This window comes from Salmo salar, chromosome ssa03 (genome assembly GCF_905237065.1).
Source record: "Salmo salar chromosome ssa03, Ssal_v3.1, whole genome shotgun sequence".
Lineage (NCBI taxonomy): Eukaryota > Metazoa > Chordata > Actinopteri > Salmoniformes > Salmonidae > Salmo > Salmo salar.
The window spans coordinates 93,579,200-93,604,404 of record NC_059444.1 but is presented as its reverse complement, the minus strand read 5'-3'; the positions used below and the strand labels follow the sequence as shown (position 1 = coordinate 93,604,404).

At 44.2% G+C, this 25,205-nt stretch overlaps 1 protein-coding gene across 6 annotated transcripts in view; it reads left to right on the top strand.

The window, feature by feature from the left end:
* LOC106602015 (syntaxin-binding protein 4) overlaps nucleotides 1–24,904 on the top strand; it is a 175,681-nt gene extending 150,777 nt beyond the window's left edge. For 5 of the 6 annotated variants that reach the window (XM_045715827.1, XM_045715825.1, XM_045715823.1 and 2 more), the window contains 11 exons: nucleotides 9,210–9,306; nucleotides 12,336–12,463; nucleotides 13,049–13,141; nucleotides 18,330–18,371; nucleotides 18,481–18,606; nucleotides 19,524–19,574; nucleotides 19,806–19,949; nucleotides 20,937–21,053; nucleotides 21,657–21,706; nucleotides 21,846–22,037; nucleotides 22,217–24,904. In XM_045715827.1, the coding sequence (XP_045571783.1) occupies nucleotides 9,210–9,306; nucleotides 12,336–12,463; nucleotides 13,049–13,141; nucleotides 18,330–18,371; nucleotides 18,481–18,606; nucleotides 19,524–19,574; nucleotides 19,806–19,949; nucleotides 20,937–21,053; nucleotides 21,657–21,706; nucleotides 21,846–22,037; nucleotides 22,217–22,283 (1,107 nt within the window). In that variant the 3' untranslated portion in view covers nucleotides 22,284–24,904. Of the gene's footprint in view, nucleotides 1–9,209; nucleotides 9,307–12,335; nucleotides 12,464–13,048; nucleotides 13,142–18,329; nucleotides 18,372–18,480; nucleotides 18,607–19,523; nucleotides 19,575–19,805; nucleotides 19,950–20,936; nucleotides 21,054–21,656; nucleotides 21,707–21,845; nucleotides 22,042–22,216 lie in introns of all 6 variants that reach the window. The other variant, XM_045715824.1, reaches the window with a different exon arrangement.
* Nucleotides 24,905–25,205: the final 301 nt, after the last annotated feature.

Genomic DNA, 25,205 nt, shown 5'->3' with positions numbered 1-25,205 from the left:
GGGCCATGTGGCCAGAGACTCTCCTGGAATTTTACCACTCCTTCACACAGGGACTGGGTGGGGGAAGGTAGGTTGGGGGATGGTGCAAAGGGGGGAGGGGGTCAACTGTCCTCCCTGTACTCATAGAGGCCAACGTCATGACATACCCCCCCTGGTGGTTTGGATCTTGTTTATCCTGCAAGTTACAAATCAACATAAAATCATGACCACGTGATGTCCCGTTGGTAGATCATTGTTGCAGTCCCCTCTGGTGGTTGAACTGTTATAGGCTCTCTGGAAGCGGAGCAGTCCACCACAAGGATGGGCAGTTGATGTCCGGTTGGTGATCGCCGTTGCGGTCTCCTCTAGTGGTGTACCTTGGTAGGTTCCCTGGAAGCTGCAAAGTACCCCAGGAAGGGCCAGGGGATATCCTGGTTGGTGATCGCCGTTGCGGTCCCCCCCTCTGGTGGTTTACCTTGGTGGGCTCTCTGACAGTGGGCATGCCGCCACAAGGATAGGCAGTGGGTGTCCGGATTTGGGGTCGCCGTTCTGGACCCGTCGTCCAGACTGGAAGATCTGGGCAGTAACTTAGGCAGATGTTAACAATGCACACACACTCATGAAATATATATAATTACATTCATTCCCCAATGAGCGGCGTTGTGGCACTAAGTGATGGTTGTATGGGGACTTTGTTTATGGCTCTATCACTTCCTAAATGTCAAAGGAACTGAACTGAAAAGGAATGAAAGCATAAACAAAACAAAAATATACAAAATATAGTTCTCACACAAAAAATCATCTAATTGGACTGTATTCTATATACGTCCAATGTTCTGGCAAAATGATTATCATGGCATTGTCTCTAATGCCATATCTAGGGTTTTTCCTACTTGGTGTGTTGCTTAGGCGCTATCCTAAGTTGATAACTATATGATAAGTCTACAGCTGTAATGCACTAGTTTTGGGCAGTCTACAGGGATGACCTATGGACTTCTGGGAAGAAAACTGGTGAGTGCTGTAGAGTCAAAGGCCTAGAAGTAAATGTTCAACTTTACTATGGCTGGTATATTGCTTGGGCCCTTAAGTGGTCCTAGCATAAATCCTAATTGGATGTTCCGTTGTGCATGTGCGCTTATGCTTACACAAGCGCGCATGTCAAGGGAAGAAAACCAAGTATCCGGGCAGATTACAACTTGTTCAGAATGAGTCTGACGTAGTCAGGTAATTTTCAGGTCAATGCCTGGAGGTCAGTCAGAATTGGTGTCAAGGGAGTCTGTAGTAGTTTTTCTACAAGTCACTGTTTCTTCCACTTTTGTAGTGGCGATAGGTATGAAGTCTATTTCATAGCTATGTTATCCACGGAGGAGCTAACCTCACGACGGAAGTACTCTTTAAGTATTGGACCAGTCATACGTGGTGTGATCATGGTTCATGACTTCTAATAATTTTACTCCTGAATGGAGGGTCCTATTTATTAGTGACGTGTGTTAACCATTGGAAGAGTGCACTGGAGATTCCCATCCACGTGTTGCACTCTGAGTGACTCCTATGTCGCTGTTGTCAATGGTAATTTGATTGGTTAGGTCTCTAACCTTCTTAGTGATTGTAGCGGGACTGACTGTTGCTAGTATTGGTACTGGTACTCGAGGGGACCAGTTATCCTACCGATTTATTCTGAAATATTATCTACCGGAACACATGATTGGAGCATTTTACTAGTTGTATTGTAGTTGAACCTACACATGGCAAAGAATGATTATTGTTGCCATTTGTTTTGGAGGTGGACAAGTCCACTGGACTTCCTTTACGACCAGTGTGGTACACCTCAGTACTATCTTAGATGTCTTCTAAGATAATCCCCGTCTAGGGGCCTGTCTGCTCCTCACTGTTCTCATAGGAGAGTTTACAACTAGATTTGATTTATGCTCTGGCGGCCTCGTACGGTGTTGTCCGTAGTCTTGACCCTCCCACCGGCCTCGATGAGGCTCATCATGGGTCTGGGCTACTATTCCCCCCCTTTGTGCCTCGGGACCCCCCCACCAGCGGGTGGTGTTGGTGTCCGATGCGCAAATGAAAAGGTCGGACCCTATGTACGAGTTGTCAGCGGCCGCGTTGTTATGAGAATGGCTGTAACCTTTCAACCAAATCTCCTGGTGTTTGTGCTTCAAAACGCTCAGTGGCTGCCGAGGCATGTCAGTCACCACCGCGTCCGCGTGTGGCAACCTCTTCATTACCTGCGAACTGAGACGAGGATATCGGTCTGTGATATCGCAAAGTTTTTCACCAGTGGGAGTCATCGGGTCAGTTGCTGGACTGACGCCATTAGTGTCATTGTAAGGGGTGACAGTCCCCAACAAAGCGGAAGGTGTATCATCGGAAGCAGAGTATACTCTGTGCATCAATGTTTTACTTGCTGAGACGGCCGCAGTGCTTGCGGAAGTGTCCGAAGGGCAAGAGAAGTTCATCTCAACTATCGTATTGTACGACTGCAAGGAGGAGGGAAGTTGCTTATTCACAGAGACAGCTGGCTCGAAATCATGAAAAGAATGGTCCATCAGGTTGGCTGATGGAATGTGTCGAGATATCGTACTATCTCCGTGGATCGGATTTTGTACCAAGAGGTTTCTAAACGTCTTTTTCCCAAGGGGTGCTTTCGACAGATACCCCTCGTGAAGGACTGCGTTGCAGCTAGCGTTAGGGGGAGACAGTGTGGTCAGTGGAGAAGGCACTGTGGCCTGTGACCATACCTGGTTGGTTTTCCAATCCATCAATGGGAGTAACCGATCCATCAAGTCTGCTCCAAATAGCAGGGTTACAGTTTTGAGGCTGGTAACATACACAGGGTGAACGAGCGATACGTCCTGGAAGTGTAGTTTCAGCATGACTCTCAATGTGAGAGGCGAGGTAGTCTGAGTGACCCCTCGAAGTTTAGTGTCGCATCGTTCCACTTTTAACCAACGTTTAGTTGGCTTCAAAGCCCTTTTGAGATCATCAAACAATGTTTGAGAGATGAGTGATATTGTCGCACCCGAATCCATTAGCGCATGACAAGTTAAGCAGTCCTCCAGGACTGTTTCCAGGTATGGCCGTTTAGATTCGTGGTTAGTGGACATATTCCCCACAAAGTGGAGTGGTCGTTCGCAACAACGTGATGTGCCATTTCTGTTCAAGGTGGACGCAGATTGACTTTTCCGATTTTGAGTGGGCTTGGCTTTAACGAAGCGTTTTACCTTTTTCTTCGCAACTTTTGTATCAGAGTCTATAGACAGAGCCCGGGGGCTTGTTTCTTGATCAAGCCGGCCCTGGATAGGGTCTTGAATGAGAGTGGGAGAAATTTGAACTTTAACGTCCATGCTATCGGTGTTAATTCCTGCGGACCTGGTGTCCGGTAATTCCCCGTCTAGTCCTTGTGACTTATCTTTTACCCTTTTATCAAATTGTTCTCGCTTAAGTTCTTCCCGTAGTGGGACTTCTGGAGAACATTGGTCTACGTTTTGATCGTCCTTCAACCCTTTGTTACCCTTGTGCTCTGACACTTTTTGTGGGTTGGGTTCAGGAACGTAGCAAACGGGTCGATTGTAGCGGTAGTCATGTTGATGGCTACGTACTTTACAGTTATTTCGACCGCGGAGGTTATTGGAACCATGATTTCGTGGTAGAAACTGTTGTTGTGCATCATCTCTCGACGCTCCAATACCTGATAATGCACCCTCTAACTGGAGTGAGTGCTCCTGGTTAAACTTCAAAACCGAGTGGTCAGGGATCTTAGCATTGTGAACTTTTGATGCCTCAAAAGCTGTGCTTGCAAGCTCTCTGAGTTGTAAGATAGGCAAGCCAACGTGGGCGGCAGGGCCCAAGTAGGTAATGAAGGTGGGATACATGTTCGACAGAAACATTTGTTTGAATGGTAACAGCTCTTCCATTCCTGTTTCTGTGAGTAGGCCAAAGTAAGCTGAACGAAGCCTATGATAGTAAGCTTGTGGGTGTTCGTTCCGAGCTTGTTTGACGGTGTTAGCCAGTGAGCTATCGTGTTTGCGAGTCGCAGAACCACTGAATTCTAATTTCAAAGCTGTGGCAAGTTTAGCATAGTCATTTAGCACGTGTTGCTGTTGTAGACGAATGAACCTCGTCACGTGTCTATTCGACGTTCGCTTCAACAGGTAAACCCTGTCAGAACCCGTAGCGTTCGGGTAGCCATCCAACGCGTCCTCTATGTCAGCTAGGAACGTCTCAGTATCGTTTGGCTGACCTGGAACGGGGTCAAAGGTGGGGAAATTCTTGACGAGTTTGTCAAGGTATTCCGCGCCAAGCGGGCGGAGAGGGTTGGCTTCATCCTGTGGAGAGATTGGGGCCGAAAGGCCAAGAGGAGAAGCCAAGCCTTGGCATTGTTGGCCAAGAGGCTCCATATTACTCAGTGCCGAAGGGCCAAGAGGAGAAGACTGAGGGACACATGAGGGAGGCAAGGTCTGAAACCTATTGTCTTCACTCCTGTGAGTACAGGGCTCCGGTTGCTTGGATGGGTAGTCGCACTGTAGAGCGTGACCATTCTGGATTTCCTCCAGATGGTACCTAAGGGTGGAATTCTGCTGCATTGCAGAGTCCACTTGAGCGCTTAGAGTACTGATTTTGGACACGTGAGTGTCACACCTGCTCCTTTCGGTCTCAAACTTATCTGTCATGGTTTGCAGATAGAGGTCTTGAGTACGGAGCGAGAGATTCAGTGATGAGATTTCCTCTGCTTGCTTAGAAATCAATATTTCCATCCTCATCACCTGAGTTCTCTCATCATTCATTTGGTCAGCGACTTCAGTAAGTTCTGCTGATTTATCATCCAACTTTGTCATTGTGTTCATTAACTGATCGTCTTTGGTCTGCAGCGCTTTGAGGAGTACCGTGTTATTTTGAGTAACATTCAACAAAACAGCATGCATGTTGTCAAGTTGAGCGCTCCTGTTTGTAGATAACTCTTCAGATTTATCTAGTTTGGCGTGGACATCATCGTATTTAGTTTTGGCTAAATCGAGTTGTTCCTGTAGCATATGATTTTGTTCCTTTAGAAAACGATTTTGTTGAAGAGCTTGTGCTTGTTCATCGTCATACGTTTTTGCAATTACATTTAATTGTTCGGTTTTCAAGCACAGTTCCATAGCTAGCAGAGTTTTTCCCTTTTCTGCATTTGTCATTGGTTTCCCGGTTCTCACCACCTGTCCCTTTATGTCTACCATTACCTGCTCGTGCTTCTGCTGTGCACTGCGGTATTGGACAGATGGCAATCTCGGATGGCAAGACATCAGAGCTAGACTGGAGAGAACCTTTACGAGGCCTGCGCCCGATGGTTGATTTTGGAAAACGTTGTCTGCTTTTCCACTAATGGCATAATTAGGGTTGTTATCGCTGCTGAGGTCAGAGATCAATCCATTTACGGGTGGAGGTTCACTAATTAGCGGGCGAGTGGGAACCACCCCCTCTGATAGCTTGCACATTATTAGAACATTTGAAAGGAAAAAATGTTTTTCCTAATTTTCCAAAATTTGGTTTTGGAATGTGGAAAACTGCAAAGACGATTTTAATCTATTTATAGACGTTAATGAACCATCAGTACTGTACAGTACTGTGGAAGTTGGACGTGAATGAATTTGCCAAAGCAAATTGAATTAATCAATGCCAATGATTAGTCCTACCTGGGTAGGCTATCTGGGTATTAAACTTGAATTACCTGAGAGGTTGCTTCATCCCGGTTAATATGCAAAGTTTAAGTTGTCTCATTTAATTGGAAGAACCTAGAAAGGTATGTTCGACAATTTAACTAAATAAATTGAATGAGACGATAATCCATACAATCTCCATTGATTGGATATCATAAGTGTAAACCGTAGGTCAAATGTTGGGACCCTTCACCACTAGGGTACGCTCCTCGCTGGGGCTGAAGCCACATGGGATTCACTCCCGTCAGTAATGGGTTTGGTGAATGTGCTTTGCTAAAGCAGATTTTACTGATTAATCTATTTATGATATATCAAACCTGTATAGGCTATCTGGGAATTAACTTTGAATTACCTGAGAGGTTGCTTCATCAAGGTTAATATGCAAAGTTGAAGTTGTCTCATTTAGTTGGAAGAACCTATTGTTCGACAATTTAACTAAATAAATTGAATGAGGCAATGATACCCAAGCAATTCAGATTGCGGGGTTATCATAACAGTAATGTAGTTTAAATGTTTAGGGTACATTCACCACTATACTTTCCCTTAAGGCCGAAGCCACATGGGGTTCACTCCCGTGAGTAATGGGTTTTACTGATTAATCTATTTATGATATATCAAACCTGTATAGGCTATCTGGGAATTAACTTTCAATTAACCTGAGAGCATTGCTTCATCTAAGTTAAGTTTGGAAAAAGTTAATCATGTCTCATTGTAGACGCCCAATCAATTTTGGATATTATTTAAAAGATCCACTTGAAAAGGTAAATCTGGCAATTTCACTTGTTAGTTAAATTGAATGAGACGTCAATCCAGTCAATTGCGATTGTCTGGATATGTTACCGTGCTCCACGTTTGAATTTCCCCTAGAGATGTACTGGCAATTCTTCACCACCAGGGTGCAGAATGCTGAAATTAAATGGAAGTACAAAGGTCGGACTTCCGTCGCGCTAGCGGAGGAATTTTAAACGTGGTACGGGGAGGGTAAAATGTTCCCTCTCTGTTAGCTTGCCCGTAATGCTAAGCTATTGCTACTTGGTTCAGGAGTATCACTTCCAAGCACCAAAATAGGATCCTTTCACTATGGAAAGGGTGGGTTTTCTAGTGACGTCTCACCTTAACCCCATTCAGCATATTCTGCTAGTGTTTATGCTGACCGGAGCGACACGGTACTTAAATACAGATACGCATACGGTCTGCCCACACTGTCTTAGTGCGGTAGGCAAATTATTCGGCTCGGTTACCGGACAGTTAACTTCTAATTTCTAACCTTACTCTAGAAGTTAATATTTACCGACAGAAATAGTACCGTTTGGCCTAACGGACTAAAACTGGAATTTATCCCTCACTGCTATCGACATAAGACCGGAGCCACTCTAAATAGCTTCTCCCAATGGAAAATACACAATCACTTTGTTTAGATAGCAGGCTGTTTGTACAATTCTGTTTGCACAATTGATATATAGAATTTCACAGCAAAGTCCAATTCTATCTTAGATTCCTCGCACGGGGGCTCCATAAATGTATAATCAAAATGAACCAACGTGCGTTTTAGTTTGAGTCCTCACACGGGGGCACCATATATGTCGTGTCTTTGGGGTACCATTAAACTGAAGACATGTTTATCAATTAACTCGGGGCACCAAGGAAAATATTCAGATTACAAAGTTATAATTTTCCTAATATAACTTTCCTATATTATAATATAGGCCGATTATCTTCTGGTTTAAATGGTGTATTTTACCTCGCGTCCAGTCTTATTCCAAACGTCGTAAATTGTTGTATCTGCACGAACCCAGTCTTTACTAAAATCATCCATACATCAATTGTCTTAAAATCATTTATTTACTACACTAAGTAATTAACAGAAAACATACAAACAGTAATTATCGTCACAAAGGATTGGTAGAGTAATGTGCCCTAATGGCTAACAGGCATGGCTGGTCTGTTAGACAATGGGTCATAAACGGTCAGCTGAGGAGGTACAGAGAGTTCATTAATATTAACAATTGACAATTGAACGCTCACTCATTCGGGAACAATTGCAATCAATATATATTTACGCTCAGTGTGTCGTCGGGATCCTTGTTGGAGCGTCGTTCTGATGGAGAGTTCTCTCTCTCTCTCGGTTAAAATGGATCTTTCAAAGCGACATTCATTAATGTCGTCATAGAATGGATGTTTCGTTGGTCTTCGCGTTCAATGATATAATTTACTTAGCTGCAGACTAATAATTAATATCAAAGACTTGTTCTTATTCTGTCGGTATCAATAGTCTAAAAGTTAACCACGTGGAATGGTTCACTTTCAGTAGATGGATTGGATGGTCAAACCTATTGGCCATGGAGTGGAGGCCTGGTCTGTTAGAAATGTAAATCAGGGTGTGTTTTATAGTGACCATAGAACAGGCTTGTCAAATGACGCCTGGTCCTGGCTGTGTCCCTGGGGGGCGTGCCGATGACTGAGTTAAACTTGGTACAGAAATACAATTCTATCACATTAACATCAGTACATAGCATCTCAATGTATTACAAAAGCTGTATCCTTATTAATACATTCTATACAACCATGTGTATGCAAGTCTCAAGGCTGAGTCTATTATATAAACCGTTTTATGGTAATATGGCTATATTGTTTCTTCTGAGTATCACAAAATTGTACCAAGCGGACCAGTTCGTGGCTGGATTCTTCACCAATCTTCCATACCTTCTCCAGAACACAAATGTCACTCGGTTCCCCAATTCTGTGAGTTGGAAGAATTTCCTGTTTCTCTCTATGGGCCATGTGGCCAGAGACTCTCCTGGAATTTTACCACTCCTTCACACAGGGACTGGGTGGGGGAAGGTAGGTTGGGGGATGGTGCAAAGGGGGGGAGGGGGTCAACTGTCCTCCCTGTACTCAAAGAGGCCAACGTCATGACATATATATATATATATATATAAAGAGAGAGATATATTTAAATAAAGATATATATATAAAGAGAGAGATATATATATATTTAAAGAAAGAGAGAGAGATAAAAAGAGATAGAGAGAGATAAAGAAAGAGAGAGAGAGAGATAAAGAAAGAGAGAGAAAGAGGGTTGGGAGGGAGGGAGAGAGAGAGAGAAAAAGCGTGCGAGAGAGAGAGAATAACAGGTAGTAGAAGTTGTCTTCAGGACAACCAAGTTCAAGGAGAAGAGAGATTTGTGGTATAATACTGCTGTTATACTGCCCCCTGCTGGATTTGAGACTTCAACCACACAGAAGAGGGTTTTATTTTGTAATACCCTGACAAGATGTACAGTCTCTCGTACACCATGTCCTCAGTGAGCAGGGATTTACCATAATGTGAGATTTAAATTCTTATTAACTCTTTCTCTCTACATCTCTCTCCTCTGTCTCGCTCCCCCTCTCACTCTCCCCTCTCTTTCCCCCCTCGCCCCTCTCTATGTCCCCCTGTCTCTCTCTCTCTTTCCCCTTTCTCTCTCTGTCTTTCTCTCTCTCGTTCCCCTCTCTCTCTCTCCCCTCTCTCGCCCCCCACCAGGCGCTGTCGTACCTGGGTCTGGACGTGACGGAGGAGAAGAGGAGGAAGCTGAGACAAAGTCTTATCACTGACCCACAGGGAACCGTGTCCTACGGAGGTACACTGTCACCATAGCTACCACAAACCTACTGTCTCCTTAGCTACCACACACCTACTGTCTCCATAGCTACCACCCACCTACTGTCACCATAGCTATCACACACTTACTGTCTCCATAGCTACCACACACCTACTGTCTCCATAGCGATCACACATCTACTGTCTCCATAGCTACCACACATCTACTGTCTCCATAGCTATCACACATCTACTGTCACCATAGCTACCACATACCTACTGTCTCCATAGCTACCACACACCTACTGTCTCCATAGCTACCACACACCTACTGTCTCCATAGCTACCACACACCTACTGTCACCATAGCTACCACACACCTACTGTCTCCATAGCTATCACACATCTACTGTCACCATAGCTACCACATACCTACTGTCTCCATAGCTACCACACACCTACTGTCTCCATAGCTACCACACACCTACTGTCACCATAGCTACCACACACTTACTGTCGCCATAGCTACCACTGACCCACAGGGAACCGTGTCCTACAGAGGTATATCGTCATCATAGTTAACAGGGCTTGGGGTCAATTCAAATCAAATCAAATTGTATTGGTTGCGTACACATATTTAGCAGGTGTTATTGTGGCGGTAGCTAAATGCTTGTATTCCTAGCTCCAACCGTGCAGTAATATCTAACAATACACAACAATACACACAAATCTAAAAGTTATTAATGGAATGAAGAAATATATAAATATTAGGAAGAGCAATGTCTGAATCCGGAGAATAAATATATATATACAGTATTTCTTCAGCCTCCTGAGTTTGAAGAGGCGGTGTTACGCCTTCTTCACCACACTGTCTGTGTGGGTGGACCATTTCAGATTGTCAGTGATGTGTACGCCGAGGAACTTGAAGCTTTTCACCTTTTGCACCGCGGCCCCGTCGATGTCAATGCGGGTGTGCTCCCTCTGCTGTTTCCTGAAGTCCACAATCAGCTCCTTCGTTTTGTTGACGTTGAGGGAGAGGTTAGTTTCCTGGTACCACTCGGCCAGGGCCCGCACCTCCTCCCTGTAGGCTGTTTCGTTGTTGTTGGTAATCAGGCCTACCACTGTTGTGTCGTCTAGTACAGGATGGGGCTGAGCACACACCCTTGTGGGGACCCTGTATTGAGGATCAGCATAGTGGAGGTGTTGTTGTCTGGGACGGCAGCCCTGCGAGGGTAAACACGCTTAAACGTCTTACTCACTTCGGCCATGGAGAACGAGAGCCGAGAGTCCTCGGGAGCGGCCTGTGTCGGTGGCACTGTGTTATCCTCAAAGCTGGCGAAGAAGGTATTTAGCTTGCCTGGGAGAAAGATGTCGGTGTCGGTGACGTGGCTGGTTTTCCCTTTGTAATCCGTAATTGTCTGGAGTCCCTGCCACATATGTCTCGTGTCTGAGCTGTTGAATTGCCTTTGTCTCTGTACTGATGTTTTGCCTGTTTGTTTGCCTTACGGAGGACATAACTGGACTGTTTGTATTCAACAATATTCCCAGTCACCTTGCCGAGGTTAAATGCTGTGATTCGCACTTTCAGTTTTGCGTGAATGCTGCCATCTGTCCACGGTTATTGGTTTGGATAGGTTTTAATCGTAACAGTGGGAACAACATCCCCTATACACTTCCTGATGAACTCAGTCACCGTGTCTGTATATACATCAATGTTATTCTCAGAGGCAACCCTGAACATATCCCGGCCCGCATGATCAAACAATCTTGAAGCATGGATTCCGATTGGTCAGACCAGCGTTGAATAGACCTTAGCACCAGTACTTCCTGTTTGAGTTTCTGCCTATAGGAAGGGAGGAACAGAATGGAGTTATGATCTGATTTGCCGGACAGAGGGCGGGGGAGGGCCCTGTAGCCATCCCTGAAGGGAGAGTAAAAATGGTCCAGAGTTTTTGAAGCACTAGTACTACAGGTAATGTGTTGATAGAACTTCGGAAGCGTTTTCCTCAGATTTACTTTATTAGAGTCCACAGCTACAATAAATACGGCCTCAGGATATGTGCTTTCCATTTTGCACAAAGTCCAGTGTAGTTCCTTGAAAGCTGTCATGGTAACGGCTTGAGGGGGAATATACACGGCTGTGACGATGACCGAAGAGAATTCTCTCGGGAGATAATGATTGTGAGGAATTCTAGGTCGGGTGAACAAAATGTTCTTGAGTTCCTGTACGTTACCACAATCACACCATGAGTAGTTAATCATTCTTCCCGGAGAGTTCTTTATTTGTATCTACACAATGTACTGAGAACCCAGCTGGCTCTATGGACGGGGACAGTATATCTGGAGAGAGCCATGATTCTGTGAAACAGAGTATGTTACAGTAGCTGATGTCTGTCTGAAAGGAGATCCTCGCCCTGAGCTCATCTACTTTATTGTCCAGGGACTGAACATTATGTAGTAATATACTAGGAAGCATTGGATGGTGTGCATGCGTGTTAAGTCAAACTAAAAGTCCACTCCAAATACCTCTTTTCCATTGGCAGCATCTTGGAGCAGCCTCTGGGATAAGTTAAATCGCCTTAGGGGTTACAAACAAAGGATCCAATTCAGGAAAGTCGTATTTCTGGTCGAAATGCTGGTGAGTTACCGCCGCTCTGATATCCAAAAGTTATTTCCGGTTGTATGTAATCACGCAAAAAAAAACATTCTGAGCTAAATAAAACACACACAAAAAAACGAATACTGCAAAGTTGCTTAGGCGCTAGAAAAAGAGCAGCCATGTCTGTCGACGCCAACCATTTCAATTCAGTCAATTCAGGGGATAAACAACATTTCTACACAATAAGAAGTCTCATAGAGAAGCATTCAGGAAACTTGAACTGAATTAAAATGGACTTGACCCCAACCCATCCCAGTCACAGCAATATCCCTTTAACCTGTTCAGACGTAGTCTGTGTCCTCGATGGCTCCTTATTCACAAGCTACTACATAGGGAATAGGGGTTCTGATTGGCTCCTCATGTTTTATGCAGAGTATAACTCTTCTTTTGTGTTTGTTGTCGCCGGGCAGACTTCGTTGAGGCCATACGCAACGTCTACCAAGAGAATCTGGAGAAGGCGGGACTAGGGCAGAAAGAGTTCATGTTCTCCTATCACGAAGCAGCTAGCTTGATGGACACCTCTGCCTTCCACTCCCCGGTAAGAAAACAACATTGACTTGTGCTTCTTGTTTCAAGGTACTGGGTGTATTAAGTTCTTGTTATGGAGTCCTTGAGGCTCCTCCTGACTTTGAGGCTTGTGTGACTTTGTGAAGTTTGAGTTAGTGAAGAGGATTTACAGACCGTGTTTCTTCGAGGAGATTTACACCCTGCAGCAGCACAAGAGAATCATCAAAGATGTCTTTAAGAGCTTCATTGTGACGGTCCCTGTCTCACACACACACACACACACACACACACACACACACACACACACACACACACACACACACACACACACACACACACACACACACACACACACACACACACACACACACACACACACACACACACACACACACACACACACACACACACACACACACACACACACACACACACACACACACACACACAGAGTCTTTGAGAGCTGCCTTCCTCTAAAACTTCCATTGTAATGTTCCCTGTCAGATGAAGGGTGTGCTTCTCACATCATTGTATGCATGAGTGTGTGTGTGCATGGGTTTGTGTACACGTACCGTGCGTAGCTCCAGTCTAACGTTATTGCTGTGTTGTGTATCAGACCTTTGATTCAGAATGCTCCTACAGTAGTGAAGAACTGGAACACTTCCAGACGGAGGTGAAACAGCTGCAGAACCAGATTAAACAACTCAAGGTGAACTCACACTCCTGTCCAAACATCACATCTGTGTGTGTGTGTGTGTGTGTGTGTGTGTGTGTGTGTGTGTGTGTGTGTGTGTGTGTGTGTGTGTGTGTGTGTGTGTGCGTGTGCGTGTGCGTGTGCGCGCGTGTTTGTGGGTGTGTGTGTGTGTTTGTGAGAGAAAGAGCGAGTGCTGTGAATATCACATTCAATTACATCAAACTTTATTAACACTAATTTTTACATATCCACTGCAACTGATAGTGTTATAACCACTTTGTGGGTTTGTGTACACGTACAGTGCGTAGTTCCAGTCTAATAGCTTTTCTCAACATAATTAATAACTTTTTAATTTATAACAAAATATAATGTCAATGTAATAAATCATACTGAAATGAAATGTTGAACAAATAACATAATATATATTTATAATTATACTAAAAAAATAGATAAATGCATCATGTAGTGTTGGTCCCGTGTTTCATGAGCTGAAATAAAAGATCCCAGAAACGTTTTATACGCACAAAAAGCTTATTTCCCTCAAATTGTGAACAAATTTGTTTACATCCCTGTTAGTGAGCATTTCTCCTTTGCTAATATGATCCATCCACCTGACAGATGTGGCGTATCAACAAGCTGATTAAACAGCATGATCATTACACAGGTGCACCTTGGACTGGGGACAATGAAAGGCCACTCTAAAATGTGCAGTTTTGTCATACAACACAATGCCACAAATGTCTCTAGTTTTGAGGGAGCGTGCAGTTGGCATGCTGACTACAGGAATGTCCACCAGAGCTGTTGCCAGATTTCTCTACCATAATTTCTCTACCATAAGCCGCTTCCAACATTGTTTTAGAGAATTTGGCAGTACGTCTAACCTCACAACCGCTGACCATGATTAACCACGCCAGCCCAGGACCTCCACATCAGGCTTCTTCACCTGCGGGATCGTCTGAGACCAGCCACCCGGACAACTGATGAAACTGTGGGTTTGCACAACCGAAGAATTTCTGCACAAACGGTCAGAAACCGTCTTAGGGAAGTTCATCTGCGTCGTCCTCGCCAGGGTCTTGACCTGACTGTAGTTCGGCGTTGTAACCGACTTCAGTGTGGCAAATGTTCCCCTTCGATTGCCACTGCCACTCTGAAGAAGTGTGCTCTTCACGGATGAATCCCAGTTTCAACTGTACTGGGCAGATGGCAGACAGCGTGTATGGTGTCGTGTGGGCGAGCGGTTTACTGATGTCAACGTTGTGAGCAGAGTGCCCCATGGTGGCAGTGGGGTTATGATATGGGCAGGTATAAGCTACGGACAATGAACACAATTGCATTTTATTGATGGCAATTTGAATGCACAGACATACTGAGATGATATCCCATTGTCGTGTCGTTCATCTGCCACCATCACCTCATGTTTCAGCATGATAATGTATGGCCCCATGTCACAAGGATCTGTATACAATTCCTGGAAGCTGAATATAAACAGTTTTTCCATGGCCTGCATACTCACCAGACATGTTACCCATTGAGCATGTTTTGGATGCTCTGGATTGACATGTACAACAGAGTGTTCCAGTTCCCGCCAATATCCAGCAACTTTACACAGCCATTGAAGAGGAGTGGGACAACATTCCAAAGGCCACAATCAACAGCCTGATCAACTATGTGAAGGAGATGTGTTGCGCTGCATGAGGCAAATGGTCACACCAGATACTGACTGTTTTTTTATTAAGGTATCTCTGACCAACAGATGCATATCTGTATTTCCAATCATGTGAAATCCATATATTAGGGCCTAATGAATTTATTTAAATTGACTGATTTCCTTATATGAACTGCAACTCAGGAACATGTTTGAAATTGTTGCATGTTGCATTTATATTTTTGTTCAGTGTTAGTTGTTATTTCGCAACAATCCTCATTTTCATACACCATGTACAGTATATGTACACTTGTAAATGTTTATATACAATTATTAACTGGGTGGTTCGAGCCCTGAATGCTGATTGGCTGAAATGACAGAATATTTGTTTTTACTGTTCTAATTACTTTGGTAACCAGTTTATAATAGCAATAAGGTACCTCTGGGGTTTGTGGTGTATGGTATCCAGGCACTCCGCATTGTGTCATGCTAAGAACAGCCCTTAGCCGTTGTAAACTCAGCAAAAAAAGAAACGTCCCTTTTCCAGGACCCTGTCTTTCAAAGATATTTTGTAAAAATCCAAATAACTTCACAGATCTTCATTGTAAAAGGTTTAAACACTGTTTCCCATGCTTGTTCAATGAACCATAACATGTTGGGGCTAGGGGGCAGTATTTGCACGGCCGGATAAAAAAACGTACCCGATTTAAACTGGTTACTACTCTTGCCCAGAAACGAGAATGTGCATATAATTAGTAGATTTGGATAGAAAACACTCTAAAGTTTCTAAAACTGTTTGAATGGTGTCTGTGAGTATAACAGAACTCATATGGCAGGCCAAAACCTGAGAAGATTCCATACAGGAAGTACCCTGTCTGACAATTTGTTCTCCTTCTGTGGCATCTCTATCGAAAATACAGCATCTCTGTTGTAACGTGACATTTTCTAAGGCTTGCATTGGCTCTCAGAAGGCGCCAGAAAGTGGAATGACGTCTCTCCAGTCTCTGGGCGAAAAACAGCAGGAGATTTTGTGAGTGGTCGGGCTGAGAACAGTGACACTGGAGATGCGCGTTCATGTGAATTCTCCATGTTTTTCTTTCTCTCTTTGAATGAATACAACGTCGCCCGGTTGGAATGTTATCGCTATTTTATGAGAAAAATAGCATAAAAATGTATTTTAAACAGCGTTTGACATGCTTCGAAGTACGGTAATGGAATATTTCGAAATTTGTCACGAAATATGCTCGCGCGTCACCCTTCGGATACTGACCTGAACGCACGAACAAAACGGAGCTATTTGAATATAACTATGGATTATTTGGAACCAAAACAACATTTGTTGTTGAAGTAGAAGTCCTGGGAGTGCATTCTGACGAAGAACAGCAAAGGTAATCCAATTTTTCTTATAGTAAATCTGAGTTTGGTGAGGGCCAAACTTGATGGGTGTCAAATTAGCTAGCCGTGATGGCCGGGCTATGTACTCAGAATATTGAAAAATGTGCTTTCGCCGAAAAGCTATTTTAAAATCTGACACCGCGATTGCATAAAGGAGTTCTGTATCTATAATTCTTAAAATAATTGTTATGTATTTTGTGAACGTTAATCGTGAGTAATTTAGTAAATTCACCGGAAGTTTGCGGTGGGTATGCTAGTTCTGAACATCACATGCTAATGTAAAAAGCTGGTTTTTGATATAAATATGAACTTGATTGAACAAAACATGCATGTATTGTATAACATAATGTCCTAGGAGTGTCATCTGATGAAGATCATCAAAGGTTAGTGATGCATTTAGCTGTGGTTTTGGTTTTTGTGACGTATATGCTTGCTTTGAAAATGGCTGTGTGATTATTTTTGGCAGGGTACTCTCCTGACATAATCTAATGTTTTGCTTTCGCTGTAAAGCCTTTTTGAAATCGGACAATATGGTTAGATTAACGAGAGTCTTGTCTTTAAAATGGTGTAAAATAGTCATATGTTTGAGAAATTGAAGTTATAGCATTTTTGAGGTATTTGTATTTCGCGCCACGCGATTCCACTGGCTGTTGACTAGGTGGGACGCACCTTGCCAAGGGAGGATAAACAATTAATGAACATGCACCTGTGGAACGGTCGTTAAGACACTAACAGCTTACAGACGGTAGGCAATTAAGGTCACAGTTATGAAAACTTAAGACACCAAAGAGGCCTTTCTACTGACTCTGAAAAACACCAAAAGAAGATGCCCAGGGTCCCTGCTCATCTGCGTGAATGTGCCTTAGGCATGCTGCAAGGAGGCATGAGGACTGCAGATGTGGCCAGGGCAAAAAATTGCTATGTCCGTACTATGAGACACCTAAGACAGCACTACAGGGAGACAGGACAGACAGCTGATCGTCCTCGCAGTGGCAGACCACATGTAACAACACCTGCACAGGATCGGTACATCCGAACATCACACGTGCAGGACAGGTACAGGATGGCAACAACAACTGACAGAGTTACACCAGGAACGCACAATCCCTCCATCAGTACTCAGACTGTCCGCAATAGGCTGAGAGAGGCTGGACTGAGGGCTTGTAGGCCTGTTGTAAGGCAGGTCCTCACCAGACATCACCGGCAACAACGTCGCTTATGGGCACAAACCCACCGTCTCTGGACCAGACAGGACTGGAAAAAAGTGCTCTTCACTGACGAGTCGCGGTTTTGTCTCACCAGGGTTGATGGTCGGATTCGCGTTTATCGCCGAAGGAATGAGCGTTACACTGAGGCCTGCACTCTGGAGCGGAATCGATTTGGAGGTGGAGGGTCCGTCATGGTCTGGGGTGGTATGTCACAGAATCATCGGACTGACTTTGTTGTCATTGCAGGCAATCTCAACGCTGTGTGTTACAGGGAAGACATCCTCCTTCCTCATGTGGTACCCTTCCTGCAGGCTCATCCTGACATGACCCTCCAGCATGACAATGCCACCAGCCATACTGCTCGTTCTGTGTGTGATTTCCTGCAAGATAGAAATGTCAGTGTTCTGCCATGGCCAGCGAAGAGCCCGGATCTCAATTCCATTGAGCACGTCTGGGACCTGTTAGATCGGAGGGTGAGGGCTAAGGCCAGAAATGTCCAGGAACTTGCAGGTGCCTTGGTGGAAGAGTGGGGTAACATCTCACAGCAAGAACTGGCAAATATGGTGCAGTCCATGAGGAGGAGATGCACTGCAGTACTTAATGCAGATGGTGGCCACACCAGATACTGACTGTTACTTTTGATTTTGACCCCCCTTTGTTCAGGGACACATTATTCCATTTCTGTTAGTCACGTGTCTATGGAACTTGTTCAATCTATGTCTCAGTTGTTGAATCTTGTTATGTTCCTACAAATATTTACACATTAAGTTAAGTTTGCTGAAAATGAACGCAGTTGACAGTGAGAGGACGTTTCTTTTTTTGCTGAGTTTATATTGGCCACACCCCCTCGGGCCTTATTGCTTAAATATACAATGTTCTATGTTACTATTTTACAAAGTTACAATGTGCAATGTGTATAAGAGTAACATTGAATTGGCTTCAACTTTGTTCACAGTCCAATCACAGTCAACCTGCTGGTTTTCCTACACTACCCCAGGTCAGTCAACCTAATAGTTTTCCTACACTACCCCAGGTCCTCCAACCTGCTGGTTTTCCTACATTACCCCAGGTCAGTTAACCTGCTGGTTTTCCTACATTACCCCCAGGTCAGTCAACCTGATGGTTTTCCTACACTACCCCAGGTCAGTCAACCTGATGGTTTTCCTACACTACCCCAGGACACAGAGCACAGCAAGTCGACCCTGGAGGAGGAGCTACACAACACCTCAGAGGTGAGTGACAACCAGACTCAGCCAATCACAATGCTTAAGAATAGGTTGATGAAGCAGTATTATATTGTATTTAGTATATCCCACCGTATCCCATCATATCCCATCATATCCCATCGTATCCCATCGTATCCCATCATATCCCATCATATCCCATCATATCCCATCGTATCCCATCATATCCCATCATATCCCATCATATCCCATCGTATCCCATCGTATCCCATCATATCCCATCGTATCCCATCGTATCCCATCGTATCCCATCGTATCCCACCGTATCCCACCGTATCCCACCATATCCCATCGTATCCCATCGTATCCCATCGTATCCCACCGTATCCCATCGTATCCCATCGTATCCCATCGTATCCCACCGAATCCCACCGTATCCCATCATATCTCATCATATCCCACCATATCCCATCGTATCCCACCGAATCCCACCGTATCCCATCGTATCCCACCATATCCCACCATATCCCATCATATCCCACCATATCCCACCGTATCCCATCGTATCCCACGAATCCCACCGTATCCCACCGTATCGCATTGCAGCGTATCCCACCGAATCCCACCGTATCCCACCGTATCCCACCGTATCCCATCGTATCCAACCGTATCCTAACCTTATCCTAACCTTATCCCACCGTATCCCACCGAATCCCATCGTATCCCATCGTATCCAACCGTATCCTAACCTTATCCCACCGTATCTCATCTTATCCTATCATATCCTATCCTATCCTATCCTATCTTATTGTATTCTATCGTATCCTATCATATCTTATCCTATCTTGTCCTATCTTTGCCAGGCATAGTTGTATTAACACACTCTCATTCTTGCTCTTTTTCCTTCACTCATTCCCTCCCTCTCTCTCCATCCTTCCCTCCCTCATTCCCTCTCCCTCCATCAGAAAGCGTGTGCGACGGTGGAGGAGAACAGTCGTCTGAAGACTCGTCTGCAGGTAATATTTATCCTTTAATAAACCCCTAAACAAGACAAGAGACTTCACCCCCACAGCTGCTCCATGGTCTCTCTGTGTATAGTATGTGTCCTCATGTAAATGTCTGCAGTACGGCTGCCCCACCCGGCTCCAACCTCTATGTGTACAGTATGTGTCCCAAGTTGAATTTCTGTGAGACCTTGGGTACTTCTTCATCTTCTTCATCTTCTTCTTCTTCTTCTACCCCTGAAGGTAGCGGAGGCGGTGCAGAGAGACAGACAGAGTAACAGTGCAGAGCAGGACTATGAAGAGGTCATTACACTGCTAGAGGCTGAGATCAAAGACCTGAAGAACCAACTGGCGGGCAAGAAACAGAAGGGTCTGGAAGCTACTAAGGTAGACTTAAAACCAATTTATGGAAGAAAAGACTAGTGTCGTCTGGGTGGGCCTCAGACACAAGTGATGACAAAGCAGACCTCTCCATTTCTGAAACACTCCAGACAATTGTTTGTGAACCACCAGGACAACACTAGTCTTTTCTACCATAAATCACTGTGACCCAGCAGGACAACACTAGTCTTTTCTACCATAAATCACTGTGACCCACCAGGACAACACTAGTCTTTTCTACCATAAATTAGTGTGACCCAGCAGGACATCACTAGTCTTTTCTACCATAAATCACTGTGACCCAGCAGGACAACACTAGTCTTTTCTACCATAAATCACTGTGACCCAGCAGGACAACACTAGTCTTTTCTACCATAAATCACTGTGACCCACCAGGACAACACTAGTCTTTTCTACCATAAATCACTGTGACCCACCAGGACAACACTAGTCTTTTCTACCATAAATCACTGTGACCCAGCAGGACAACACTAGTCTTTTCTACCATAAATTACTGTGACCCAGCAGGACAACACTAGTCTTTTCTACCATGAATCACTGTGACCCAGCAGGACAACACTAGTCTTTCCTACCATAAATTACTGTGACCCAGCAGGACAACACTAGTCTTTTCTACCATAAATTAGTGTGACCCAGCAGGACATCACTAGTCTTTTCTACCATAAATCACTGTGACCCAGCAGGACAACACTAGTCTTTTCTACCATAAATTACTGTGACCCAGCAGGACAACACTAGTCTTTTCTACCATAAATTACTGTGACCCAGAAGGACAACACTAGTCTTTTCTACCATAAATTACTGTGACCCAGCAGGACATCACTAGTCTTTTCTACCATAAATTACTGTTACCCAGCAGGACAACACTAGTCAGGAGGATTTGATGGAGTTAAACAGGAATTGATTCTGTGTTATACTCCAGGAAGATGTAATGGAGTTAAACAGGAAGTGATTGTGTGTGTTATACTCCAGGAAGATGTGATGGAGTTAAACAGGAAGTTGTCGATGATTGACTGTCAGCTGAGGAAGTCTGAGCTGAGCAGAAGACACCTGGAGATCTCCAACAAGAAACTACTGGGATTCGCACAGGTACACTACACCTGTAACACACCTGTGACTCATCCCGACACACCTTTACAACAACACTTCCTGTCCACCTCTCATACAACTAACTACTGGGCTTCACACAGGTAACATTACACCTGTAACATAGTAACACACCTTTACAACATCACTTCCTGTCCACCTCTCATACAACTAACTACTGGACTTCACACAGGTAACATTACACCTGTAACACAGTAACACACCTTTACAACATCACTTCCTGTCCACCTCTCATACAACTAACTACTGGACTTCACACAGGTAACATTACACCTGTAACACACCTTTACAATAACACTACCTGTCCACCTCTCAGCTGTAAGCACAGTCACACAGGTTCTGTAACACACCTACCTGTGAGCCCTAGCTTACTCCTCTCTGGTCATGCTCTGTTATGTTCTGAACCTGTACTGCCACCTAGTGGTTCAACACTACTTTCTAGTTTTATGTATGTGGATTTCTGTGCTGACTGACTGGCTGACGACTGACTGACTGGCTGGCTAACTGGCTGACTGACTGGCTGGCTGGCTGTCCGACTGGCTGACTGACTGGCTGGCTGACTGGCTGACTGTGTTTATTTCTCAGAATGTTCACAAAGTGCTCACCACCCCCAGCTTGTTTGGAATGGAAAATGGGTAAGTGCTTATCTTCTAATTGTCACTCCTTTATGACAATTCTTCAAATGTTTGTTTATTCTGACAGTCTGTTGATATGACCGGAGGGTTTGGGTGTGGGTGTGTGAACGTGTGTATGTGTGCTTCCTTGTACTAATAGGAGTAACAGGACCTCTCCAGCCACAGACAGTCCAGAGACCCCCTCTCCCATCCCAGACCCAGCCTGCCAGTTAGCTGCAGAGGCCAGGGAGCTGGTGGAGGGGGTCAGATCCCTGAGCAGCACCGATGATACAGCCCCTCTCAGTGACTCAGAGGGGGGTGAACCACCTGACCCAGCCATGGACCCAACACAGTAAGTATGTATGATCAGCACTTCCACTCACAACCCATCTGTATCTAGATGGAATATGGCCTCTGAGTATTTGATAGCCATAGTCTTCCCTCTCCTCTCTCCTCCTTACCGTCCACTCTTTCCTCTCTTCCTCTCTTCCCTCACCTCTCCTCCTTCCCTTATCTCCCTCTCTCCCTCAGCCCTCATAGCTCACAGGCTCAGACATCTCCTACAGAAGTTCCGGCCAAAGACAAGCGCCACCAGTAGAGAACGTTCAGAGAACGTTATAGAGAGCGTTTTAGAGAACGTTACAAGGACGTCAAAAGAACAACATGGCTGGGGACTAGGCTCAGAAGAACACTGTGCTTGGCTGACTACCTTTACCTAAAAACTACCAACAACCCTTTAAAAGACAGACAGACAGAGAGAGAGACAACCAGACAGACTGTATGTAGGATGCTATCCAGTGTGCGTAAAAAAAATACACTTACAACTCTTTAAAAATTAACTACTGTCATTAGTTGAGGCTTCAGTCTGGGATTGCTTTACCGATTAACCGCAAAATGTTGTAGTTTATCTGTTTTCTAATACAGCTCTATGTGTACTTACATTTCTCTGTTGATATTTAGCATTTGTCAGAATATGAACGAAGGGGAGATTCTCAACTGGGAGTGACTGGGAAGGATAGCAGGTTTTGAGGTGAAATGACAGAGACTTGTAGATGCAGTTCAGTTTGTTCCTAAGAGCTTGCCGTAGCCGATTAGACAGCACTACAAAGCCAAGGCGATACTGTTGGGTTTGTAGATGTACTTACGTACAGCATGAGCTATTATGATGATGATGATGATGATGATGATGCACTGAACCTTTCTATCCCTGAGTTCCAATACTCTATAAAAGATTCCTTCTCTCATGTCCTATTTCCTTGTATCCTATTTCCTTGTATCCTTCCTCACCACTGAAATCTGGAGAGACCGGATAGTTACATTGAAATTGCCGGTATGACATTGACTGCTCATCAAATTGGTTCCATCCTTTTATTTTTGGTATCAGTGGTCCTCAAGGATACAAAGAGAGATGAAGATGTTTGTGTTCGTTATCTGACAGAGGACAGAAATGTGTATTTTTGCTCACAACCTTTCCCAGAGGTGAGGAGAGGAAGCCAGGCTAGGGCATTAGAACCTAGCCCTAGCTGTCTCTAGCCACAGCTGTATCGCCATGGGTACAGTAAGTGCCCTGTATGTGTATACTTCAGAGAGAGAGAGCGAGAGAGAGAGAGAGAGAGGATAACGTGGACAATGTGCCCTGATCCAAAGCGTCTCACCATGGTGATGACTCTGTGTACAGAAACGGTTTGTCCCTTATACTGAAGTGCTCTGATGAACTGTCTGTCTGTTTTGAAGATGATTTTGTATTGGAAAAGCCAATTTTCTGTTACGGATACCGAAGAAGAGGAAGAAGCTTTAGGACCTGCACGAGCTATCATGGCGACGCCGAGACGTCTGCCTTTGCTGTTATTATAAAACCTTGTAAATCTTTCAGCTGAAAGAAATATTGCACTCTCCTTTGATGTCCTTCTCCACATCTTCTGACTGACGCAGACACACACACACACACACACACACACAAACAATTCCGCTGGAACAAGCCAGAGCTTACTATAGTATGTCTGTGTCAATTGAAGCTCGTTCAAGGCTTTGTCTATGAGGATTCCTTTCTTCCTTACTGTTGAGTTCTGTGAATACTTACTACGCTGTCATATCACATATGTTCCGTAACTTCTGTTAGAACTGCGTCTCCATACCAACAGCTGTGTGGAGGTACCGTTCCATAACCATAACCCACAGTTTGTTGGCTTGTCCTCTGAGATTGAGGTTATGTCACCAAGACAATAAAAAAAAGAATGGAAAAAGCAACAACAATGGCCTTTTAGCAGTGGCTGTGTCTCGATAGTCATAACTAGCTCCCTTTCCTTGTGTCCTTTCCTTGTGTCCTTTTCCTTCATGATCAGTGATATGGAACGGAGTGATACTGTAGGTAAAAAAGCAATATGGTGGAAAGACATCCAATCCTTTCACCTGTTAGAGGTCCTGAAGGAAAGGAGATGAGGGGAGGAGACAAGGAAAGGAAGTAATGAAAGACTATTGAGACCCAGCCGGTGTCTATCAACTCAAAACACCTGATACTTCCTTAGTGCTAATGAAGGAAAGGAGACAAGGAAGGAAGCCAATGACGAATATTGAGACACAACGCAAAGCATTGTATCTCAACTCGAAACACCATCCATAGCATAATCATCAGTACCATACTATCACTGCATGGTTCTGGTTCTGACAACCTGTCGTTCAACATCCAACTATGGAATCAAATGTTTGGTTTCAGGAATGTAGAGGAAAAACAGTTAAAAAACAGTTGTACTGTCTTGTTTAAATGAATAGGTTGTATGAAAACGATACCTGTGTGGTGAGATATTTGGGCTGCGTCCCAATAATCTCTCCTTTCTCCTGAAGTGTGCACTTGTTCACTTTCCTTTATGGATTTCAAAGGAAATGACTGGAATATGGAACTCCCTCTAGAGTCCAGCCCATGCCAACACCAATCCAATTATTTTACATTTGTATGGAGTAGTGAACGAGTGCACACTTCAGGAAAGAAAGAGAGACTATTGGGACACAAGCCAAGGATATCTGTACAACAGGAGGTCATCTAACATTAATCAGACATACCCTAGCCGACTAAATGTGTCAGATGTATTTTGTTTATATTGTTAAATGCACATGCTTTTCAAAAATAACTGACATGTAGTCCTGTAATTGAACTAGATTGCATCTTATGTGTGGCCTCCAAACTTTCTTTTACTGTTTTTAATAAAGGATTAACCTCGAATACATCTGTGTACCTGTAGTTTCCTACTATATATTTCTACATGTCTGTTTTTGACTTCAATACCAGCCTACTTACAACAGGGGAGTAATCAAGGTTCAGGTGAAGTAAGGTGAATCTACATTTCAACTCAACAATGTCATATATTGTCAATGTGGACTATTCTTGTTGCAGTCTTGAGTTTTCTGAATTGACCCCAACCCTGTTAGTAACACTGGGTTTATACGTAGTGTAAACTAGCAGCCGCCCAACAGCTTGTCTTTTATTAGATCACCATGACACTACACACATCTGTGGGATCATCTG